Genomic DNA, 24,036 nt, shown 5'->3' with positions numbered 1-24,036 from the left:
TATGTATATAATAAAAAGAAAAATTATAAAAAAAGAAAAGAAAAATTATATGTATACATAGGCACATACACATGATTTTTCTTTTTTAATTTTTTGATAGCACTTGTTCTGTATCTCCATGTAAACCATCAGAGTGTTGTAGAAATAATGGGATGGAAACTAAAAGTCCTTTGTGATTCTACCTTCTAGGTGTAACTATTGTTAATAGTTCAGTGTGTATTGAGATTTTTCTTTTGCTAGCCATATAACAACAGTATTTATTATTATTGGTTACTGATTTGTCATATAATGCATACAACATGATTATATATTATATATAATTTTGCCATCTAATTTTCTTTTTATAATATGTCTTATACATTTTTCCACGCCTCCTTTTTAAAAAAATATGGTGGATGGGGCGTCTGGGTGTCTCAGTGGGCCTGACTCTTGATTTCAGCTCACGTCATGATCTCAGGGTTTTGGGATTGAGCCAGCACTCAATGCTCAGCAGAGAGTCTTCTTCCCTCTGCCCCTGCCACCTCCCCCCCCCCCCCCACATGCACTCTCTCTCTCTCAAATAAATAAATAAATACATCTTTTAAATATATATATTTATTTGAGAGAGAGAGAGAAAGCGAATGAGGGTGGGGGAGGTTGGGAGGGGCAGAGAGAGAAGGAGGAAAGCAAATTCCTTGCCAAGTGGGGAGCTGGACCTGGGGTTCAATCCCTGGAGCCTGAGATCATGACCTGAGCCGAAATCAAGACCTGTTCGCTTACAAACTGAGCCACCCATGCACCCTTAAATAAATCTTAAAAAAAAAATACGGTGGATATTTATTGTGTTTCATTTACCCCCTTTTAGATGGTCGTTTGGGTTATTTCCTTTTTATTTTTCCCACCTCTCCTACAAATATTTCTCTAACACTTGTGTGTATATCTTAGATACCTGCATATAGGATACATTTCTGGAAAAAGATTCAGATCAAAGGATATGGATATTTAAGTTGACAAATATTGCCAAATTGCCCAGAAAAACTTGTACTGATTTATACTCTAGTAATGCTATTTTAGTGCTTGACTTTCTTTTTTTTTAAGATTTTATTTATTTATTCATGAGAGAGACACAGAGAGAGAGAGGCAGAGACACAGGCAGAGGGAGAAACACGCTCCATGCAGGAAGCCTGACGTGGGACTCGATCCCGGGTCTCCAGGATCACACCCTGGGCTGAGGGTGGCACTAAATCGCTGAGCCACCTGGGCTGCCCAGTGCTTGACTTTCTGTACTGTTACCAGCACTAGTTATTATTAATCTTTGAAAGTTTTGTCAACTTCATTTTAGTGTTTGTTATTTTTGTGGGTTTTTTAATGTGTGTGTTTTAAGAATTCAAAGTCTTCTATGTTTCTAGGTCATTTGAATTTTTTTGTGACCTGCTCGATCATGCCTTGAGTATGGTTTTTATATATATTCCAAGTACAAGATGTTTCTTATTGTTCGAAAAGTCTCCTTTCCTCGATAGTTTTAAAGCTTAACGTTAATCTCTACCCTTCTCTGTTTTAGGATACCATGGCCAAACGGAATACAGTGATAGGGACACCATTTTGGATGGCTCCGGAAGTGATTCAGGAAATTGGATACAACTGTGTGGCAGACATCTGGTCATTGGGAATAACTGCCATAGAAATGGCTGAGGGAAAGCCCCCATATGCCGATATCCATCCAATGAGGGTAAGGACACCAGTAGGGTGATTAGCTACTGGTCGTCATTAGAAAGTTAGTGACTTACTTGATTTAGATACCTAATAGTAAATGAATGAGTTGTATATAATTGGTAACTGTCAGTACAGACTCCACTAGTTGTAATCAATGATCAACTCAAGTACTCGTGTGTTCAAAGATAAGTTCCCTCTTTTTTTGGGGGGAGGAGTGGGGAAGGGTGAGAGGATTTACTGGTAGATTTAAAGAATATAAGCTGCTGCTTATTATAGAGGTTTTTTTTTTTTTTTTTTTTTATTTAATTCTGGCTCTTCTTTTATTGGAAACTCAGTAAGTAGTAGTTTTAATTTTTTAAAATAGTTAGAATTTAACTGCAATGTGGTGTTCTGTTTTTTTGGCTTTTTTTTGTTTTTTCAAATACATTAAATTGGCTTGGCATGGAGGTTAATGAATCCCTTGTAATTTGTGGGACTTCCAGGTTTATGATCTCCTTGCAGTTACTGCTCATATCCTGTGGTGATGATGACCTTTATGGGGGAGGGAACTTTGACGGCTGTAGGGCTGAGATTACTGTCAGGATATTGATGCTCTCAGCTCTTGCCTTTTCACTTTGAAAGCCAGAGTACAGTGGTTAGCAACAACCAAAAAAACCTTGCTAGATATCGTGAGGTTGAGGCGACAAGAATACATATGAAAGAGGGAGAGAGAGAGAGCTATATCAACTTCTCTAATTGTCATACTTCCCACTTTGAGACACTTAGACTTTTGTTGGTGTTGGATGGGCTTATCAGTGGATAAGAGGAAAATATTTTTTTTCAATTTCAGAGGTATCTCTAGTCATATTTTTATTAGTGCACCACTTTTACCAAGAAAACCTTTTTTTTTTTTTTTTTAACTAGGCCATCTTTATGATTCCCACCAACCCTCCCCCTACATTTCGAAAGCCAGAACTATGGTCCGATAACTTCATGGATTTTGTGAAGCAATGTCTTGTAAAGAGCCCTGAGCAGAGAGCCACAGCCACTCAACTCCTACAGGTATGAGTCTCCCCACGATGCTGCCTCCCTCTGTTTCATTCATGTACTGGCCAAAAGATGTTGTCAATTCACCTGCTTGGAGATGGTAAAGAAGTATAAGACATTCTCTGCCTCTAGGGAGCTTTGAATCTAACAGAGTAGAAGAGAATGTTAAATCATTGAACAAGACAGTAGTGCAAGAAAATGGAGGGCTCTGTGGGGGTCAGAGACTGGGAACCGACATTTCGTAAGCACCTGCTGTGTGCTGGGTGCCATATAATCATCACACAGGCCCTGTGAGGGATGGGTATTATTTCAATTTTATAGGTGAAAAAATGGAAGCTTAGAAAGGTTAACTTATTTAAAGTCGTTCAGCTGAGAGGCAACAGAGCTGCAACTAGAGCCTAGGTCTTCTAGGTTCCAAAGCAGGAGTGCCCACAAATCTACCCTGTTCCGATGAGGAACTGAGATTAATGGTAGGTGCCCTTGTAGGTCCGGATGAGAGGAGGCCACTTAGGGCTGGCGGTACTGAGACTGCTCTCCTGGAGCAGGTCACCTCGGAGCGTGGGCCTGGAAGGATGGGAACAGTTTGCAGGCCAGCTGCTCAGTGATTAGGAGATTGGATTCAGGAATCACACTGCCCAGGTTTGAATCCTGGCTCCCTGTTTACTAGCTTTGTGACCTGGGGCAAATAATATAACCTCTCTGTTGCTTTAGTTTTCTTATCTGTAAAATGGAGACAAAGTTTATCTGCCTCTTATGGTGAAGATTAAGTGGCATAATGTGTATAACTTTGAATGCTGTTTTACCCATATTAAAAGTAGTATGATGTGGATTTGACAAATATCTATGGTTGTTTTGGGCTAGGCCAATGGTTTTCAGCTGTGTCAGACCCAGTATTTCCCCTCTTCCCCCTTTTTTAACCAATATGTATATTTAATACTTCCACTCCTGTTCTGGATTGAAATTCATAAATCATGAAATCTGTTTATGTTCATAATTTAAAAAGAGCTAGTATAATGTATATGATATAATGGAGACATAAAGATTTATAATTAAATATTTGTCAGTATAGCAATAGGCTCTAGCTTGACTCAACATGCAGATATAATGAGATAGTTATATACCTGAACCTAGAACCATAAATGAGTTTATTTTATTTTTTTAATGATTTTATTTATTTATTCATGAGAGACACAGAGAGAGAGGCAGAGACATAGGCAGAGGGAGAAGCAGGCTCCCTGTGGGGAGCTCTATGCAGGACTGGATCCCAGGCCTCTGGGATCACGACCTGAGCTGAAGGCAGACACTCAACCACTGAGCCACCCAGGCGTCCCCATAAATGAGTTTAGATTTAGGAGCAGTAAGAACAGAAATCATTCTATTCAAGCTATATAGGACAATGAATGGGTAGATGCTAGCATAAAAATGATGTTAAATAATAACAGACCAGGCTTATTTGTATCTGATAAGAAGAGGGAAATAGTCTTATAGATTTTTCCAAATGAAGAGAAGAGAGAACAAGGAAATATGATATTCTTCCAAATGAGCTGGCTCTTATTTCTATGTGTATTGGCACATTATTTTCCTGCCAGGATGGGGTATTGGTGGTTTTATGGAAATCTTTTTTGCAGCCCCAGCACATGCTGAGGCATTCTCTCAGTTTGAGTACTTACAAACATTTAGAGACCATATCCTCTGGTGGGTGCTGGGTGATAGAGAACGAATTTCAAAGAGAAACACTGGGGACAACACAGAATAAGTTGAGAAGACAACAGGAAACCCCTCAAAAAGAATTTCCATATGTTGGGAGCCCGGGTGGCTCAGTGGTTTAGCTTAACGCCGCCTTCATCTCAGGGCATGATCCTGGGGCCCCGGGATCGAGTCCCACGTCGGGCTCCCTGCATGGAGCCTGCTTCTCCCTCTGCCTCTGTCTCTGCCTCTCTCTCTCTCTGTGTGTGTGTGTCTCTCATGAATAAATAAATGAAATCTCAAAAAAAAAAAAAAAAGAATTTCCATAGGTAACTTTCACAGCATGGATTCCTTGTACAACAAGCAAGATAAGAAAAATGTAAGGTAGTGCTAATATTAATAATATTCAAGCATTTTTTTATAAGTGAAATTCCACAGTATCCTTGTGTTTCAAGTGTCTTTGCTGATTGATATTTGAGTTTACATCTGTTAGATATTTGTGACCAGTTTTAGTATTTCTGTAGTAACTATGCTTTTGTGCTAAAATCCCTTTTTATCTAACTTTTTCAGAAATGCTCTGTAGTACATTGTATGAAAGGAATAAACGGGATGAATAAATTGTTCACTGATATTTAAACAATGTCTTTATGACATTTAAGCCCCCTCCAAAATCATCCCCTAAATTACCAGACTTTTTGCTTGTCTCTTGAAAAACATTTTTGGTATTATTTACTAAAGTATACATATACTCTGAGACATTTGAAAGGTGTGCACAAAGTGCCCCAGTTCGTTGTTGTGCAGGACTCTTCCACACTTGGAAGGAGTGCTGGTGTTCCTGCTTTTCCTCACACACCATTGGTGTTCTCCAAACATGGTGACAAGCTCCCAGCATGTTTAGAAAACTTCCTCTAGGGGGTGGTACCACTCTGTTGAGAATCTCTAGATTTGGCAGACAGAAACAGAGACTTTGCAGCCAGGCTGAAAAAGATGGGCAAAGCCTGAATGTGCAGTCAGAGTGATAAAGTGAGTGTGGTTTCACAGCTGTTACCCAAAATAGAGAAAGATGAGATTTGTTGATTAAGCAGCTATTATCCAGTACCTACTGTGTGCTGGGTACTGTGTATGCACTGGTGCCCTATAAACCATTGCCAGTGTTGTCTACTTTCTTTTTTAAGCACCCGTTTGTCAAAAGTGCCAAGGGAGTATCAATACTGCGGGACTTAATTAACGAGGCCATGGATGTGAAGCTGAAACGCCAGGAAGCCCAGCAGCGGGAGGTGGACCAGGATGATGAAGAGAACTCCGTGAGTGGCAGGCAGTGCTGTGGGCCTCAGGCATGAATGCATGTTATTTTATGATTGCCGGGTCAGTTGAGGTGAGTAGGGGCTAACAAGTCCGCCTGGAGCTGAAGACACTTCCTGAATGACTATGTCCTGTCCTGGCCACTGGTAATGGCTTGCTGAGGCTGGCCTTCTTCTCATCCTAAGACACTTTCAAATTTTACTGTTTTGCCCCATATCATTTTCTCAATTTAATTTATTTTTTTCTTCAATTTTTTTATTCGGAAAAACGAATGCTCGGATCAGAGATTTGTTTTTTTGTGTGCCCTTTTGGAGAATCAAGGATCCATACTAAAATATAGATTTTACACTCACGGACTCCCTCACAAGCCTGAGATTCCAAGGGTGTGCACCTCAGCTTCTTAGATCTACGTTGTAAACCCCCCCCTTTTTTTTTAGAAAAAAAATTATTTATGTAATCTCCCCATCCAATGTGGGGCTCAAACTCACGGCCCTGAGATCAAGAGTTGAGGGCTCCTTTGACTGAGCCATCCAGGTGCCCCTCTGTTATAAAACTTTGAAGAGGAGATAGGAAGGGGAGAGGGGGAGGATGTTTCTGGCTCTTGCTTGCCTAACTTTGTGGTCTTCTTTGGTTAAGTAGGTTCTAAGACCCTCAGTTCTGTGGGTCTGGAATCCCAATCAGTGTCAAATCCAGAAATGCTTGCCCCGAGATGAATAATAATTCAAAACCTTTCGATCCAGTTAGCCCTGATTTGAGGTTTGTCCTCTCACAGGAGGAGGATGAGATGGACTCTGGCACAATGGTTCGAGCAGCAGGTGATGAGATGGGCACCGTCCGGGTAGCCAGCACCACAAGTGATGGGGCCAGCACTATGATTGAGCACGGGGACACGTTGCCATCACAGCTGGGCACCATGGTGATCAACACAGAAGATGAGGAAGAGGAAGGGACCATGAAAAGTAAGGCTCTGGTTAAATATACTCCCTTCTCAGACAACCCCTGCAAATTCCAGAGAAAACAAGCTCTCACGGTCCACATGGACTCAGGCTGGAGTCACTTTCTGGTTGTGCAGGGGTGGGTGCAGGAGGGGAGAGCTGGCCTGAGGCATCAGAGGCAAGAAAGCATCAGCAATGAGGAAGGTCTTTCTTTTGAGCTGGAATAGCCACCTCTCATCGAATGTTGTCATTTTCTCCTTTTCTTTGATCTGTGGAGGCAAATATATTTGTATTGTTTTGATACATAGTTCAAAATGGGATGTGATTCTGAGCTATTTACTATAGGTATCTTCAGTCGATTTCTGTTTTCTGTGGATCTAACCCAGGTTTACCAATACTCAGTCTGTAGTCAGGATGACTGTACAGCTTTGAAAATCCTATCAAGTCCCTTCTAGTTGAAATCTGTGCTTTGCTTCTTATCCCACTCTCCTTTTTGGCCTGTGGCCTTGTCCTGACACTGGTGCTTGGCTCTCAGGGTGCTGTCTGCCACTCTGCTCCTCTGTTGCTTCCCTTCCCTTAATCTCTGTATCACAGAGGAAAGGAATTAGGATACAAATGGTACTAATTGAGCTCTGGATGCACATTTTAGCCTGAGCTTTGCATAGGCTTTAAGTCATTATGATCTTTTTATAATCTGTCCCCCCCCCCCCCCCCCCCCCGCTTTTTAAAGTTTAAAAGTCCTTCCTTTAAACAGGGACTGTCAAACTATGGTTCACAGGGCAAATCCAGCCCACTACCTGGTTTTGGCAATAAAGTTTTATTGGAACATAGCCATGTCCATTCATTTACATACTGTCTTTGACTGCTTTTGTACCACAGAGGCGGAGTGACCAGTTGTGACAGAGACTGTATGGCCCCCAAAGCCTGAAATGTTCACTCTCTGGTTCTTTATAGACAGAAAAAGTTTTGTGACCCCTGCTCTAGACCCTTTGCTTTGTGATTAATTCATTTCATGAATTTTTCTTCAATGCTGTATTCAAGTACTTTGCTAGATGCTGAAAAAACAGTCCTTGCACCCAAGGAATTCGTTGTCTTGTGTGGGGGACAGACCACTAATTAATGACACATCAGTGTATGAAACAAGTTCTAAAATAGAGCTAATCCAGGGGCTTGGTAAAGCAGAATGAAAGAGTATTCAGTCTGGATTAGGGATTACTGAAGAATTTCTGAAGGAGAAGGCAGGAAGGTTGGCAGGGAGTAGGGTGGGTGGAGGTGTTCCACAGAGGGAGCAGTGTAACACAGAGTCCTAGAGGCAAGAGAAGGGTAGATCAGCGCAGGGGAGCCATAGCCCATTTATCGTGACTGGAGCAAGCCAGTCTAGGCTGTGGGCCCCAGGCAGCCCACTCTGCTTTTCACCTTTCAGGTCTATGTGTTTATAATCAAGTCTTTGTTTATGAAGAGAAAAGGTTTTCTATTTTTCTTTTTTCTCTTTTGGGGCCAAGACTCATTATCTGTGTTAGGATTCTGGTCAGAGGGGTACAGGTGGTGAAAAAGTAATAGTGCTGTTGATGGATGTGTAAATTGGTATAACTTTTCTGGAATGTAGTATGCATCAGGAGTTTAAAAGGTTCAGACCTTTGATCCAGTACATTCCACTTCTAGGAATCAGGTCCAAGAAAATAATTGAAGATAGAGAAATTATATTTAAGAATTTTTCCAGATATGTTACTTATAATTGTAAAAAAAATTTGGATTAATTTAAATGTTTAATAGATGATTGGTCAAATAAATTATGATACATCCATAAGGGGGACTAATTATACAATACAAAAACATTAAAAATCCTGTTTTGGGACAATACTTTGTGAGTTAGGAAAATACTTATGATACGTTGTAAAGTGAGAAAAGAAGGAAGCAGAATTATAGCATTCCCCAGTTTTACAAAAGTAAAAAGATAAATTAACATATGTTGATGTGTACTTAGGAGAAAGACTGTAAAAAAGTATTGCAACAGCTGGGGGTAAATAAATCAGTTATTAAAAGTAAATAAATAAAAAAGTAAATAAAGTAATAGGATCATTAGTATGTTAAATTTTATTTATTTTCTAAAGTTATTTTCAGAAAAGAAGTCTGACCAAAAATACTGCTGGTGTCATTGTGTGTCCTATAAATTAGGGCTTCGAACTTTGGATTACTTTAAGAACTTTTTTTTGCCCCCTCCCTTTTTCTTCTTCTCACTTTTTATGGCCTTAAAAATGGATATTTATAAGAGTTTATAAAAACATTGTCACCTTGCTAGTCCCTTTAAATTCTTACCTCATTCAGTGTTCTTAGGTGTGTTTCATCCCCTGTACTTGAGATCAGAACACCCTAGATATACATTTGGTGTTATGTAAATTGTCAAGTGAATGCTATGTACTAAATTTAGCTTGTCTTTTCCTTTCCTTTCTTTTCTTTTCTTTCCTTTTTTCTTTTTTCTTTTTTCTTTTTTGTTTTTTTGTTTTTTGTTTTTTGTTTTTTGTTCCCTTCTCTTCTCTTCTCTTCTCTTCTCTCTTCTCTTCTCTTCTCTTCTCTTCTCTTCTCTTCTCTTCTCTTCTCTTCTCTTCTTCTCTTTCTTTTTCTTTTCAGTAGCCAGTACGATTTGTTAGGAAAGTTTGTTTCATAGTTGGGAGCTGCTGACCTCTAGTCTTTTCACGAACTCTGGTGCTTTATCTTCTTCTACTTGTCTTAAGGGCTTTAATCATACAGATGATTATAATCGCTTATAGTGTAAGGAGGCTGGCCCAGTAACATGTGTGGTGCATGCACATGTTACGGAAAATCTGCCCTTTTTTTATTTAAAGAATTAATTTTGTTCCAAATGTAATTTTCCAAATGTATTTAAAGTGCTAATTAATTCAATGGGTTGTTTGTTCAGTTTCTAAGCTTGGATGGCTTAGCATGTCTAATGAGAAACATGCCTCTTTTTTATAGTCATGATGGAAAACTGTTTAAAAACCGCAGCAATCACATCTGAGTGACATTAAATAAACTCAGTTCATCATTAATCTGCTACAGGTCTTTTAATTCAGTTTTTAGGCCACAGGTTTGACAGATTTGCCACTTACTTTGAGATTTTCACCATTTATGGTTTTAGGAGTTAAACTTCTTGTTATGAGAAATTAAAACATACATAATTGCACAGAATAATACCATGAATGACCCCAGTGCCCTGTCACCCAGTTTCAAACCTGATTAACTCACTGCCCATCATATTTCAGCCTCCTCAAAGAAAATAAATTCAGTTAATTTAAAGTAAATCTCAGATATCATTCCATTTCTTTAGAATTAGTTTTAAACATTTAAAGGAAAGTATCTGACCAGGCTTGGCTCAGATCTAGTCATTTGTGTTGTTTTGGAGAAGTCACTTTCCTTGTACGGGCCTCCTCGTGCCTTAACCAGTAAAATTAAAGAATCATGAAACTTATGTACTTTCATTGTCCTTTATGGTTCAAATAGTCCACACCTTTATAAAAGTTGTATAACATGACTAATATTGAACTGAAGACATACCACTATAGACAGGTCAAGATGATTGAATGAGATGAAGCACTGGAGGCCTGTTTTTGAGCATGTGCCCGTATGGTTCCTATAATAATAGTAATAATTTACATTGATACTCTGTTTTCTGATAATTTTCCACTTAATAAGGGTATGCATTTTCCATGTCGCTGCAAAGTCCCTGTTTTCATTTTTCATACTTAACAGTGTTTTTTTAAAATCATTTACCTGTTGGTAGACATTTTGGTTGTTCCTAATTTTTCACTGTTATAAATAACTCTGCAGGGAACATCTTGCATATAAATGTTCCTTCTTTTTAGTATTCCTAGGATAAGTTTTCAGAAGTATTTGAATAGTTTCATGTGTATTTGTCCTGTTGTGAGACTGCCATACTGTCCTCTGAAGTTTGTACCACTTCACATTCCACAAGACTAATAGCAGCTATCAGGACACTTGGTTTCTTCCTTTATATCCATTTTTCCTTTTTATTTCCCATGTTTTAAATCTCTGTGCCACTTTCTGGGTGTTTTCTCTAGATTTATTTTCTAACCCTGTCATTCTTTTTTTTAGCCACATCGAATCAATGGTTTGACTCAGACACTTGAGTTTATTTCCATGGATAAATTTTTTTGCTTCCTAGAAGTTTTTTGTTTTGTTTTGTTTTGTTTTTTAGATTTCATGTATTTAAGTGGGAGAGAGCAAACATAAGCAGGGGAGGGGCAGAGGGAGAAGCAGGCTCCCTGCTCGATCCCAGGACCCCAGGATCATGACCTGAGCTGAAGACAGACACTTAACCAACTGAGCCACCTAGGCTCCCCACTTAGAAGTTTTAATTAGTTATTTTTAAATCTGGTTTTTCTTCTTTTGTTTTTTTTTTTTTTTTTTAAGATTTTATTTATTTATTCATAGAGACACAGCTAGAGAGAGAGAGGCAGAGACACAGGCAGAGGGAGAAGCATGCACCATGCAGGGAGCCTGATGTGGGACTCGATCCCGGGTCTCCAGGATCACACCCTGGGCTGCAGGCGGTGCTAAACCGCTGCGCCACCGGGGCTGCCCTGGTTTTTCTTCTTTTGCAATGTTCTAGTCTTGTCTTACAAATGTTCCTTTATCTCTTTGAATATTATAAATGTCTTTATTTCAAGGTATATTTTAATATTTTTGAGAGAGTGAGAGAGAGCATGTGGGGGGGAGGGGCAGAGGGAGAGGAGAGAGAATCCTTAGCAGGCTTCATGCTCAGTTTAGTGCAGAGCTCAATGTGGGGCTCAATCCCACAACCTCGAGATCGTGACCCCAGCCAAAACCAAGAGTTGGACACTTAACTGACTGAGGACCTAGGTCCTTGTATACCTTGTAGGTATTTTTTAGATCAATCTGTTATCTTGAGTTGTTGGATCTAATTTCTGCTGTTTATTGTGTCTGCTATCTCTTATACTGTGAGATTTTTTCTTATACTTTGTGATTTTTGTTTGTGTGGTTATATTCAGTGGGAAGTATCTTCTTTGGAAGTTTCTAATGTTCCTTGAGTTGCATAGGTATCCCAGCAAGGCCCTAAGGGTATTTCATTCCAGTGGAATCTTTAGATTATTTCTCATTTCTGTACTGTGCTTGTGATACAGCCAAGGAAATTACCTTCCTAGAAGTTGATTCTTTCCACTCCTCACATGGGCAGAAGCCATTCCTAAGCCATGTCCTTGAGCTTGTGGTTAGAGTTTGTCATGGCTTCTATCTTTGTGCTGGGGGTTGCGTTCTAGCTTCCTTTTTATAGATATATCTTGGCTCCTGTCAGTGTCCTGGTTCCTGTTCCCTCATCAGGTTTAAAACTAGTCTCTATGTTTTAGTGTTCCCAGCGGGCCATTCACTTCAGTGCTGTGTGTTCCTTTGTTGCTTTTTCCATTTGCAGAGTTTCCTATTCTAGTTTTGAGGACCATAATATTTCTGTTTTGTTAAGTCTTGGATTTTTGTGTGTTTAGAGTGGGAGTGGGGACATTTAGTGCTTCAGCTCATTCAGTCATTTTGACCTGTCTATAGTGATGGTATGCCTGTACTTTCCCTACCAGGGAAAACTTTATAGAGAGGTTGTTATTTGCTCATGGTCACATGGCTAGTAAATGCCAGTGCTGATAAGCTGAACAAGTTCAGAGTGTATGCTCCTTTTATTGTACGGAACTTCCAGTTTGTTTTGGAAGCCACCCACCCTTACATTAATGGGCATTAGATCTAATGTGCAACAAAACTCATGATTAAGTCAGGTACTGGCTTCCGAGGAGATCCCAGAGATATACTTTTTTTAGAACCAATCATGTATTATATATGATTTGTTTATTATACTCAGGAGACTAGGCATTATAACTGTTAATAATAATCATTAATGATTAGGCCCTTAATATATATCAGGCATTGTGCTTAATCCTTTGTGAACATTTCATATATTAATCATGAACCACCTCCCATTTTATTGCAGCAGAAACAAAATTGCAAAGAGATTAAGTAACTTGCTTGTGATCACATAGTGAGTAATAGAAGAGCCAAGGCTTGAAGCCAGATATGTTTGATTTCAAAGCTTATTATGTTCTATTCCACTTCAGCAGAGCCTCTTTATTAAGTTTTTGAGGCTCACGTTACAGATTATATGTTGGTGAGCCTCAGCCTGCAATAATGTACCCCACCTTGCTGGTTGTTTGGATACTCTACAATTCCCCAGGAGTCCAGAAGAGAAGGACAAATGGTTCTCAAAGGGGTCCTGCTCTGATGATGGGCTTAATGGTGTGTTCCATCTGAGGGAGTTTCAGTTGTGTATATCTGAATATACAATAAAGAATCCAGTTGTAGCTGGGGGAGGGGATCCGAGTGGGAGTGAGATCTGGCCATTTTACAAAGAGACCTCAGGAACATCTGTTAAGAACCGTGGAAAACCATGATAAAATATCAGTATGGGGATTTGGGAAGATTTCTTCTATTTGTGTACATAAGTGTTTTTGTTTTTTTTTTTTTTTGGCAAAGGCTATAGCAGAACGCTGCTAGAAGATCTGAAGTGACAGGAGAGGTTCCAGGTCCGTGTTAGGATTGTTGTGCCTTTTCTGGACCAGTAGAGGGAGCTCTGTGACAGATCATGGTTAGAACGGTGTCCCATCCACATTCACAAATCCCCTTTCTGTGGTAGGCTTTATTCTCCATCAAGACTGTCGTTTATTTATTTTAAAATCTATTTTAAGTAAGCGCAGCAACACTAGGACAGTGTCTTTATTTGATTTAGGTAGGAAATTGGGTACCTCATACTTGGCAAAGTTCAAATAAGACGGAAGTCTGCCAAAATGTCTCAAAATAGTTTAAACTTTTTCTCTCTCTTCCCGGATTTCTCAGTAGACCTTCACCAGAACTGACGCTTTCTTTCTGCAGCACGGCACCATGGATGTAATTTTGCAACCATCATGAGCTAAAAATGACTAACCAAGGAATTAAATAAAATGTTAAAACTTAAAATTCTGGTGTGGTGGTGACTTGGGGGATATTATTTGCATATCAAAGTAAATATTAACAATGGCAGCTTACAGTTTTGTTGCCTCTTTAGTTTTCACTAATCTGTTTCCACACTACCCAGAAGTCCGTCTTACTTCTTTCTTTTGATCCTTATATATTTTTCTTTCTTACCAAGGCCTCCAGTACAGTGTTGAGGGTAGAGGGGGTAGTGGGCATTCTTGTTTGAAAGGCTTGAGTCCATGGCATCAATCTTTCAGTCTCCCAGTGGCCCAAGTTCTGACTCAAGCCTTTCAAATTAGACTCTGTGAAAAGGGAGTGAGTGGGTGGTTTCTGTTTAAAACTAGCATATCATTCAGAAACTTCCCATTTTTATTCTAGAGCAATCGCCACATTAATCTCTTGGAAATAGGATTTTAAAGCGAGTGGCATACTTATGTTAAGACAACTCAAGAGCATGGTTTGGGCAAATTCCTGTGATAGTATTATGTGGTGAAAACACTGTGCATTTGTAGTTCCCCAGAAGTTCCTAAGTCTCATGAAGGCCCTTATTGTTGCCATAAGTTTCCTCATGTCAAAACCAAAGCCCAAGCTCTTGTTGAAATGACTTTATTTCAGCACCGTCCATCAGATACTAATTTCGGAGTTGCAGAAGATGGAAATTCTTGACTCAAAGCCTAGTTTCTTTACACTTGCAGTTGTCTAGAGGGGATTGTTTAAACATTGCCTCCCTCGTGTGTTCCCTATCTCATTCTCCCTGGCCCCAATGATAGCATTTTGCAAGGGTGGTAAATAAGACATAAAGTACTGCAGGTATTTTAATATTTATTTTAGCACAATAGCCTTACTATACAATTTCTGATCCCCTCAGGGTGTTTAAAACTATTGTTGGACAATATTACGCATCTGCATGTGTTTTTGCCACTTTCTGCAGTGTCTGAGAGTGTTGCATGCATTGGCACCAAAGCTAAAACTTTAAAACGTTTCGTTTTATTAGAAATGTATCTCTCAATAAAGGTAAGAGAAAGAAAAGGGGACTGTGGAAAGAAGATTAATCTTTGGATTCAGAGTCTTTGCTTTGAAACTTGCTCAGAATCTTACATACTTCATTCTGCCTCAGCAGGTTACTTCCCTCTTCTTTGAGCCTTTTTCCATAGTCTGAAAAAATGCAGCATAAAAGTTCCTTCTTCATAGTACTGTTAAGATGATATAAAATAATAAATAAAATACTGAGCCTGTAAATGCTTAAAAATGGTAAGTAATATACATTTATGAGTCTTCTGATGAATGACAGTGGCTTTTTAATTGGACCAAGGCTGCTTTTCTCATCCTCATTCATTTTCTCTTGCTTGCTATGTTTTTATGTTTCATTCTTGGTATTAATGGTGTTTTGTAAACACCACCTCTTTGCCTGTGCAACTGGCATGAAAATGGTTGATCTAAAGGAAGGTTATTTTGTCAGTTTCCGTAATGTTTTAAAAATGTGCTGTAGTGAAAGAAAGAGAGTGACTCTGTGTGTGTTTCACATTCCTTGGCAATAAGATACAGGTGCATTGAGAATCTGTTAAATAGCTCAAAATACACGATGGCAGATTTTAAAGAGGCTAGGCTTTGGATCTACCTGAACCTTCCTTTGTTAAGTTTCAAACTGTTATCTTAATACTGTGGAATTTATTACTGACTCGATTTTTTTTTCTCTCCCCAAAAGATAGTTGTCGTGGTTCACCATACACTTATCATAAGCTTTCTCCTGGGTGGGATTTGCACTAAAAGAGCAGACTCTTGGTCCTTAGTCTTTTCTCACAATTGCACAAATAAGTCAAGGTCATCCTGAATTGAGACTAAATCCTAATTGTTTGTGCAGTTTTTCTAATTGTGTCCAGATGTTGGGCTCAATTTTATCTTTGGAAACCATTAACATTCTTGATTCTTTTGGGATGAGCCAAAAAGCACAGACACATGGTGCCTGAAAATTCATTCGAAACACCCTGCCAGACCGCATATTAGGATATGAAAGTACCAGATCTCAGTGTGACTCGGGTGAAGGGCTCAAGGTCTGTATTTTTGGGAAGATAAAGGTGCTCCGTTATAGTTAAATTGGTAAAAGGAGAGCCAAGAATAGCCATGTGGGAAGTGTATTTTCTAAGAGAGAGCAGTAGCATGAAAGTAATGAAGAACAAGAGGAAAGTGAGTCCTAAAAGATATGCTTTGGCTCTAATGCCTAAGAGGCAGATAAATCAGTTCTGACTGATTAGGGGAATGTATTTCTCTGGTGCTCTAAGCTGTTCTGACCTGCCTACTCTTGTTCAGCAAAGGAATGGAGATGTATTTTGATCAACTTAAATGGCTCGATATAGAAAAAGTAGATGCTTCTCTTAAATGTTCATGCTGTAAGAAACATCAACTTGGAATCAGTATTTATTAACATAAATATCTAATGCCAACCAAAAAGTATTTATTAGGTAGTCACTTATGTCATTACTGTGTAATGTACAAAAGCCAAATGAGGCATTGTTGCTGACCAGGAATTTATAGGTTTAAAGGGGAAGGATGACATTTGTCATTGCCGTTACCTAATATTTATGGGGAGCCTGCTGTACTGTAACTATTCTTTGTCATTCCTTGTATGCCTGGGACATTACTCTGCATGCTTCAGATTATGATATTTGATGTTGACATAACTTAGTTGAGAATATAGGACCTCTATGTATTGAAGGTGGTATAATACTAGGCCAAATGCTGGGCAAGCGGTACAGACAAGTATTAAAGGTTTTGTGAGAAGGAAAACAAAGGACTTAGATGCGCAGCCTGAGTGAGGCTGTTTTAGCAAGTGCAAAGTCAGAAATGTAAATATATATATATTGAATATTCATTTTGGCTGAGGTGGGTTTTGACCAGACATTGAAGGACTTTGAATGCCACAGAAAGAAGTTTGAACCTGATTCAGCAGGTAGTAAATAGGGTAATATAAAGATATTTTGATCAGAGAAGTAATAGAACAAGATGGTTTTTTAGGAGAGTCAGTGGGATGATGTGGAGTTTGAAAAGGCCAGAAAAGAGAAGACCAGTTAGGAAATGTTTGTAATAACCAAGGTATGGATCATTCTTACTTGTCAACCTTCTGTATCTTTTTAAATGTGCTACCTCTATTGCTCTAGTTAGTAATCTTTTGAAATTTGAATTTAGATCTCTTTGAATAGATATGTGGCAGCTCACTAGACTTAAGGAAGTAAGGACCACTGCCCAGAAGTCACGTTGATTTACATAGAGGCAATTGCCAAAATTAGTTAACTAGGAGAGTTATTCCAGTTGGCCTCCAGGGAATCATATAACTGATGATTCCAGCGGTTCTTAGTGGTTTCAAAGAGCCTTCAGAGGAATATTTATGAGCAGACATAGAAACTTGGATAATAATTTGTGTAATAAAATGAGTTACGTGGAAAGCACTTAAGTGCCCAGTAACAGAAACAAAAACAAAAATCACACAAAAACAAAGTTTAATAAAGGTTAGATTAAAAATCAAAACGAACAATCCTCTGATAAGGCATATTATTCCAAGCCAGAAGAAAACATTTGAGGGATTACTCGAAAAAAAAACTTATTTTTTTCCTCACAAATATTTGTATATGAAACAGAAAAAAATGCAGACTCTACTTCTCTAATTTTAAACAAAATTAATTACTATTAAGGTAGAAAAGAGTTATTATTGTGGAAATTAAGGACAGAGTATTGACCATTATGCTTTACGTATTGTCAGTCTTATAAAAATGAATATGAACATGAAAGGACATAAAGCTCAATGTCCACCAGGTGGTCACTCCAAAGGCAAAGGTGGCTTCAGTCTTTGGTCAAGTTCTGTCCCAGTTAGGACTACCCTGGCATTGTGTCATACCTTGTATGAATCCAAAAATCAAAGTAGATTGTAGAGGACAAGGGTCTTTCTTCTTTTTTAAAAATTGAATTATTGATCTATAACTCACATATCATGTAGTTGATTCTTTCAAGTATACAGTTAAGTGGATTTTAGTATATTTGCTGAGTTGTGCACCCATCACCACAATGTAGTTTTTAAAGATGTATTTTTTTAATTGAGATGCAATTCACAAAAGAGAGCTATAATTTACATATCATAAAAAATCACCATTTTAATGATCCAGTCCTGTGAGGTTTTAGTGTATTAACAAAGTTGTGCAACCATAGCCACTGTTGAATTTCAGACATTTTCTTCATGCTCCCGCCAAAACCCACAATCCTGTTAGCAGTCTCTTCTTATGACCCCCTCTGCCCCTCTTCCCAGGCAGCCATTCATCTGCTTTCTATCTCTATGGGTTTGCCTATTCTGGACATTTTATGTAAATGAACTCCTACAAAATGTGGCCTTTGTGTTTGGCGTCTTCCACTTAATGTTTTCAAGGTTGATCCATGTTGTGGCATCTGTCAGCACTTTATTCCTTTTTATGGCTGAATAATCCCATTGAATGGATGATACTCTATATTGTTGATGCTCTGATTTTAGAGAATTCTGGTCATCAGCAGAAGAAACTCCATACCCATTAGCAGTGACTTGACATCCCACCTGTTCACCCCACGGGCCCAGGTGGCTGGCTACTAATCTACTTCCTGTCTCTACAGATTTGCCTGTCCTGAATTCGTGTAGAGTCATGGAATAGTGGTCTTTTGTGAGTGGCTCTTTTCACTTAGCATAATACTTTTAGGGTTCAGCATAATACTTTTAGGGTTCATCCTGTGTTGTAGCCCATGTGAGTACTTCAGTCCTTTTCATTGTGGAATAATATTCTGTTGTATGGTCATACCATATTTTATTTACCCATTCTCCAGCTGATAGACATTGGGTTATTGGGTCCTTCTGTTTTTAGCATTTTCCAAAGAAAAATGAATATGGGAATTAACTCCTGGTCTGTGAGCTTAGACAGATTGTCCATTGAGCTTACCATGTGCTGCTTACAAAGAAAAATGAGTCAGTCATAGTATAGGAATTCATGCACTTCCTGTGTCAGATAAAAGAATCAGAGCAAGGGACAGCTGTTTGGAAAATTAGACTATTCTGCTCTGTCCAGTCTCCCCATAGCTTCAGGTTTTTGGCATTATCAGTCAGCTGAGCGTCTTTATTTCCTGGGATACATCTGAAAAAATACCCTAGCTCACATTGAAATAGAAAGCCCACCAGCCATCTGAAGCCCTGGGGACAGCATTGCCTTTAATCAGCTTGGACTGATTCTGTTATGCTTCTCAGTACTGACAGGCTGTTGTCCAACACACTTGATCATCTAGCTCAGGAGCGCTAAAAGAAAAGTTCAAAGATAAGGTTACTGGGAAAATTCCATTCCCCTACTCATTCTACACTCAATGGCAGTTCTGACATATCAAGAGTTTTCTTTTCTTTTTTTTTTTTTAAAAAAAAGAGTTTTCATTTTGATGTCAGAGAATTTGCAATATAAGATTTGCAGCTCACCAGACCTAAAATCTGATGATCAGGGTTCAGTCCTGTCCTTGTTAGTAATGAGCTACATAATTTTAGGCAAATTTCTCATCTGTAAGGCGGGAATAATAACACATACCTCTAAAGATTTGAGGATTAAGTGAAATGGTACATCGTCTAGTACTTGGTGCCTAATAAGTGCAGGTCTTCCTCTCTCCTACTTCATTTACATGTTATTCCTGAAGTTTGGTTAGGAACATCATGCAAAAGTACCGAGTAAACAGCCTGAAACTTAGAAGGTATTCTATAAACCTTAGTTAAATTTGAACCTGAGTTCTCAAAGAATAGAACTTTTTGTAGATACAGAGTGGTGTGTGTGTGTGTGTGTGTGTGTGTGTGTGTGTGTGGAGACACAACAGACACCATCTGGTTAGTTTTCACTTTGTAACAAACCACTTCTAATTTAGTGGCTTGGCTGTGCAGCTGTGGTGGTATAGTGGTGAATATAGCTTATTTCCCAAGCTTGATGCCAGCTGCTGTGATGGTGGCCATGGCTGTTTGACTCATGAAGACCTCAGCTAAGATAGTCTGTTGACTGGAGCTCACATGGTATTTGCCATTCAGCAGGCTCAGGTTTATTTACGTGGTAGTAGGATGCACAAGCAGGTAGTAGGATGCACAAGCAGGAAGGAGGGACAGAGGGACAAGCAGACTCCCTGCTGAACAGGGAGCCAGATGCAGGACTCCATCCCTGGATCATGGAATCATGACCTGAGTCAAAGGCAGACGCCTAATCGACTGGCCACGATTGGGCCATGTTCCAAAAGGAACATGGAAAAAAGGGGCAGGCGCCCCTTATTTAGAATAATTATCATCTATAAAATCAGAGTGAGAACAGGTGCTGTAATTTAATTACTGTGCCAAAATGTTGGTCACAGTAGGGGTGCTGACTGCTCCATATAAACTTAATCCAAGAAGCCCTCTAACACATAATGAGTTTTGTGATACAGGCAGCTAATTTCTGGAATCACTCAGGAATCTCAAATGCACTTTTTTTTTTTTTTTTAATGTATGCTGATTCTTGCCAGTTGAGTTTTGGCTTCCCCTACCAGCTCATTCATTCATATCTTCAGCTTTAGTTATATAAAACATTTTTATAACCAGCATTTCTAGATAATATCTTTATTATTTATTATTCCCTGCTCCTTCCCTCCCTCCAAAATAACCCCACTAACAGCAACAAAACACAAAGAGTCAGAGGCAGTCTTGTCACAAGTATTTTATTAAGTCCCGTTTTTTGCTTTGGTCTGGTCTTTGATTTATGCCCATACACATCTCAATTATGGCATATTTGATTTATTTATTTACTAAAGTTTTTTTTTAAAGATTTTATTTATTATTCATGAGAGACACACAGAGAGAGGCAGACACATGGGCAGAGGGAGAAGCAGGCTCCATGCAGGACTTCATCCTGGGTCTCAAGGATCACGCCCTGGGCCGAAGGCAGGCGCTAAACCGCTGAGCCACCTCGGGATCCCCTACTAAAGATTTTATTTACTTATTCAAAAGAGAACATGGGTCAGCGAGGTGAGGAGCAGAGAGACAAGCAGGCTCTGTGCTGAGTATGGAAGTCCAATGTGGGGCTCAATGCAGGCTTGAACCCAGGATCCTGAGATTGTGACCTGAGCTGAAACTAAAAGTCAGACACTCAACTGACTGAGCCACGCAGGCACCCCTGAGGCATATTTTAGATTAGAGGTTATCAAGTGTCATGATCCCTCTGGAGATAAGAACTGTTTTTCAATGGTTATTGGTAACTGAGCACAAATATGTTTTCATAAGCTACTGCCAACTCATAGAATTATGAAATTTTCAGAGCTGCAAAGGAACATGAGAAGTATTGATCCAGTGGCCTCTTTTTGTAGATTGGAATCTATGGCTTTCACAGGATTTTATAGTCAGACCTAAATCTAGATCTTTGAACTCCAGGATAGGGATTTTTTTAGTGCTGTCTCCAAAATCAACTTTAGCCTTACTGTAATCTCATACATGTGGCCATTTAATCACTTGACTATAATTATGTGTTTTTTTTTTTTTTTTTTTAATTTTTATTTATTTATGATAGGCACACAGTGAGAGAGAGAGGCAGAGACACAGGCAGAGGGAGAAGCAGGCTCCATGCACCAGGAGCCTGACATGGGATTCGATCCCGGGTCTCCAGGATCGCGCCCTGGGCCAAAGGCAGGCGCCAAACCGCTGCGCCACCCAGGGATCCCTAATTATGTTTTTTATACATGTGTGAATTTTACCTCCAGTTCTGTCTGAATGTGGGATTGGACCAAAGTTATCTTATTACAAAATTCTCTAGGTTTTGGAGCTTTGGTCTTTAATAAACGTCCGGTATAATCAAGTCCCTGGTATTAATATAAATAGATGAAAGCAAAGATGTTTTAGATAGTTTCTTACTTGTAACCCTTCACTTTTGAAAGAGACAAATAATAGTTGGTAATTTACCTTCAAAAGTATTAGAAAGTTTCAGCTGACCTGGGAAGGGCTGTCGTCATCAAATAAGAGAAAAAAACTCAAATTTAAAGAAAACTTGTGTTTCATTTTCTCTTCTAAACAGTGATAGAAATTATTTTTTTATTTTATTTTTTAAAGATTTATTTATTCATGAGAGACAGAGAGAGAGAGAGAGAGGCAGAGACACAGAGGGAGAAGCAGGCTCCTCACAGGGAGCCCGATGTGGGACTTGATCCTGAGATTCCAGGATCACACCCTGAGCTGAAGGCAGGCACTAAACCGTTGAGCCACCCAGGGATCCACCAGTGATAGAAATTAGACAAATGATTATACTCTAGCCTAACAAACATTCCTTTGGTTTTTATGATATGGTTTAGAATTAGACCATAGAAAGGCTATTATCTTTAATGTTTCGTCCCTGGTGTATAGACTTGAATTTCTAAGATACACCTGTATTGCAACTGAAAGGAGCAAATGAAGCATCAGAGCAATATAGAGTACAATTACACAATTTTTATCGTTGGAAGTGATGCTTTAAAAAAAATGATATCTTTGTGGTTTTTGTAACAATCCCACAGGAGAACATATTTTAAATTATCTGTTATTTCTGTCCAGAGTTGCCATTTTTATTGATGAACTCAATTAAGTCATTTCTCTGTGCATATATAAAGATGAATGGGGGGATCCCTGGGTGGCGCAGCGGTTTAGCGCCTGCCTCTGGCCCGGGGTGCGATCCTGGAGACCCTGGATCGAATCCCACATCAGGCTCCCGGTGCATGGAGCCGGCTTCTCCCTCTGCCTGTGTCTCTGCCTCTCTCTCTCTCTGTGACTATAATACATAAATAAATAAAAAATTTTTAAAAAAAATAAAAATAAAGATGAATGGGTAAACAAACATAAAATGATAGAAATAATGAGAAGTTGGTGTGGAATGTGTGTAGCTTACTCTCAAACATTGTGTCTTTTCTAAGAAAGAAGATAATCTGTGTATATTTCTTAAAAAAGAAGATACTCTTTTGTTATGATAATAACAGTTTTCAAGTGGTACAGTCTCTTTTGACAGTACCTCTCTCTCCCAAACGCCTTCACTGTTTGATTATTACTCCTAGCTTAATGAGTAATCTTTTTATTCAGTGAGATCTTTTTGGTGCTGAAAGTGCCCCACAATTTACCAGTGGGAGCCCCTCAAGGTGGCTTCTATTTCCTGGTGATATGTTCCCATTAGTTTTTGAGTACTTGCTCGCTTTTTATGGCACAGATGTTCCAGGCCCACTCTTAGACCTGGAGTTAGCTATTTCCCTTAAGAAGCTTTAGTTCCTCTGAGTGGGGAATGGGATTTGCAAACCAAGATCTGAGCACCAGGTGTGCTCATTGATAATGAGGTGTTACTGCTTTAAGACTTTAATGAAAGAAGGTTGGATTTTTTTTTCTAAGTATGAGCTCACATTCATACCTCCAGTTCAAATACAACACACCAGGATTCTTTGTACCTTCCCTATTTCATACTTTGATGTTTAGCTCTTGCCACGTCCCCTTTTAGAGCTTGTACTATTTTGCACTCCTAGTTCAGCAATGTATGAGTATGCTTGTGTTCCCACAGCCTTACCAACAGCTTTTGAATTCTTGTCCTTTTGAAATGTAAGAAATCACATCTCTAAATGGTTTTGATTTGAGTTTCTCTTACTGTGTGTGGATCTACGCATTTTTTTTTTTCATGTTTAAGGACTAATTGAATAACTTCCTGTGTATATGGTTGAACAACACAGATTTGAACTCTGTGGGCCCATTTATGTGCAGGTTTTTTCAGTAAATACAGTATAGTACTGTAAGTGTATTTTCTTTTCCTTATGATTTTTTTTTTTTTTTGAGAGAGATTTACTCATTTATTTGAGAGAGTAAGCAAGTGAGAGAGAGACAGCACGAGCAAGGGGAGAGGGAGAAGCAGACTCTCCACTGAGCAGGAAGCCAGATGCGGGGCTCTATCCCAGGACTCTGGGATCATGATCTGAACCAAAGGCAGGCGCTTAACCAACTGGGCCACCCAGGAGCCCCTCCTTATGATTTTCTTAATAACTTTTTTTCTTTTCTCTAGCTTCCATTATTATAAGAATGCAGCATATAATATTTATACAAAATGTATGTTCAGTGACTGTTTATGTTCTCAGTAAGGCTTCAGATCAACAGCAGGCTATTAATAGTTAAGTTTTGGAGGAGTCCAAACTTATACATGATTTTTCAGCTGCATGGGAGTCAGTGCCCTAACCCCTGCTTTGTTCAAGGGTCAACCATACTATCCTTTCAAGGCTTTAGCCCATTTTTCTACCTTTTTTGGGTCTTCTTTTGGTAGATTTTAGGAAGTGTGTGTGTGTGTGTGTGTGTGTGTGTGTGTAGGAACTTATCTGCCTCATACCAAGA

General features: G+C 39.1%; 1 protein-coding gene across 1 annotated transcript in view; it reads left to right on the top strand.

Moving 5' to 3' along the window:
* STK4 (serine/threonine kinase 4) overlaps positions 1–24,036 on the top strand; it is an 86,692-nt gene that overhangs the window by 21,963 nt on the left and 40,693 nt on the right. The window contains exons 6-9 of the mRNA XM_041732928.1: positions 1,541–1,708; positions 2,596–2,733; positions 5,580–5,708; positions 6,479–6,665. Coding sequence (XP_041588862.1) covers positions 1,541–1,708; positions 2,596–2,733; positions 5,580–5,708; positions 6,479–6,665 — 622 coding nt within the window. The remainder of the gene's footprint in view (positions 1–1,540; positions 1,709–2,595; positions 2,734–5,579; positions 5,709–6,478; positions 6,666–24,036) is intronic.

This window comes from Vulpes lagopus, chromosome 18 (genome assembly GCF_018345385.1).
Source record: "Vulpes lagopus strain Blue_001 chromosome 18, ASM1834538v1, whole genome shotgun sequence".
Taxonomy (NCBI): Eukaryota; Metazoa; Chordata; class Mammalia; order Carnivora; family Canidae; genus Vulpes; species Vulpes lagopus.
The sequence above is the reverse complement of the archived record's forward strand: the minus strand, read 5'-3'. Positions and strand labels throughout refer to the sequence as shown.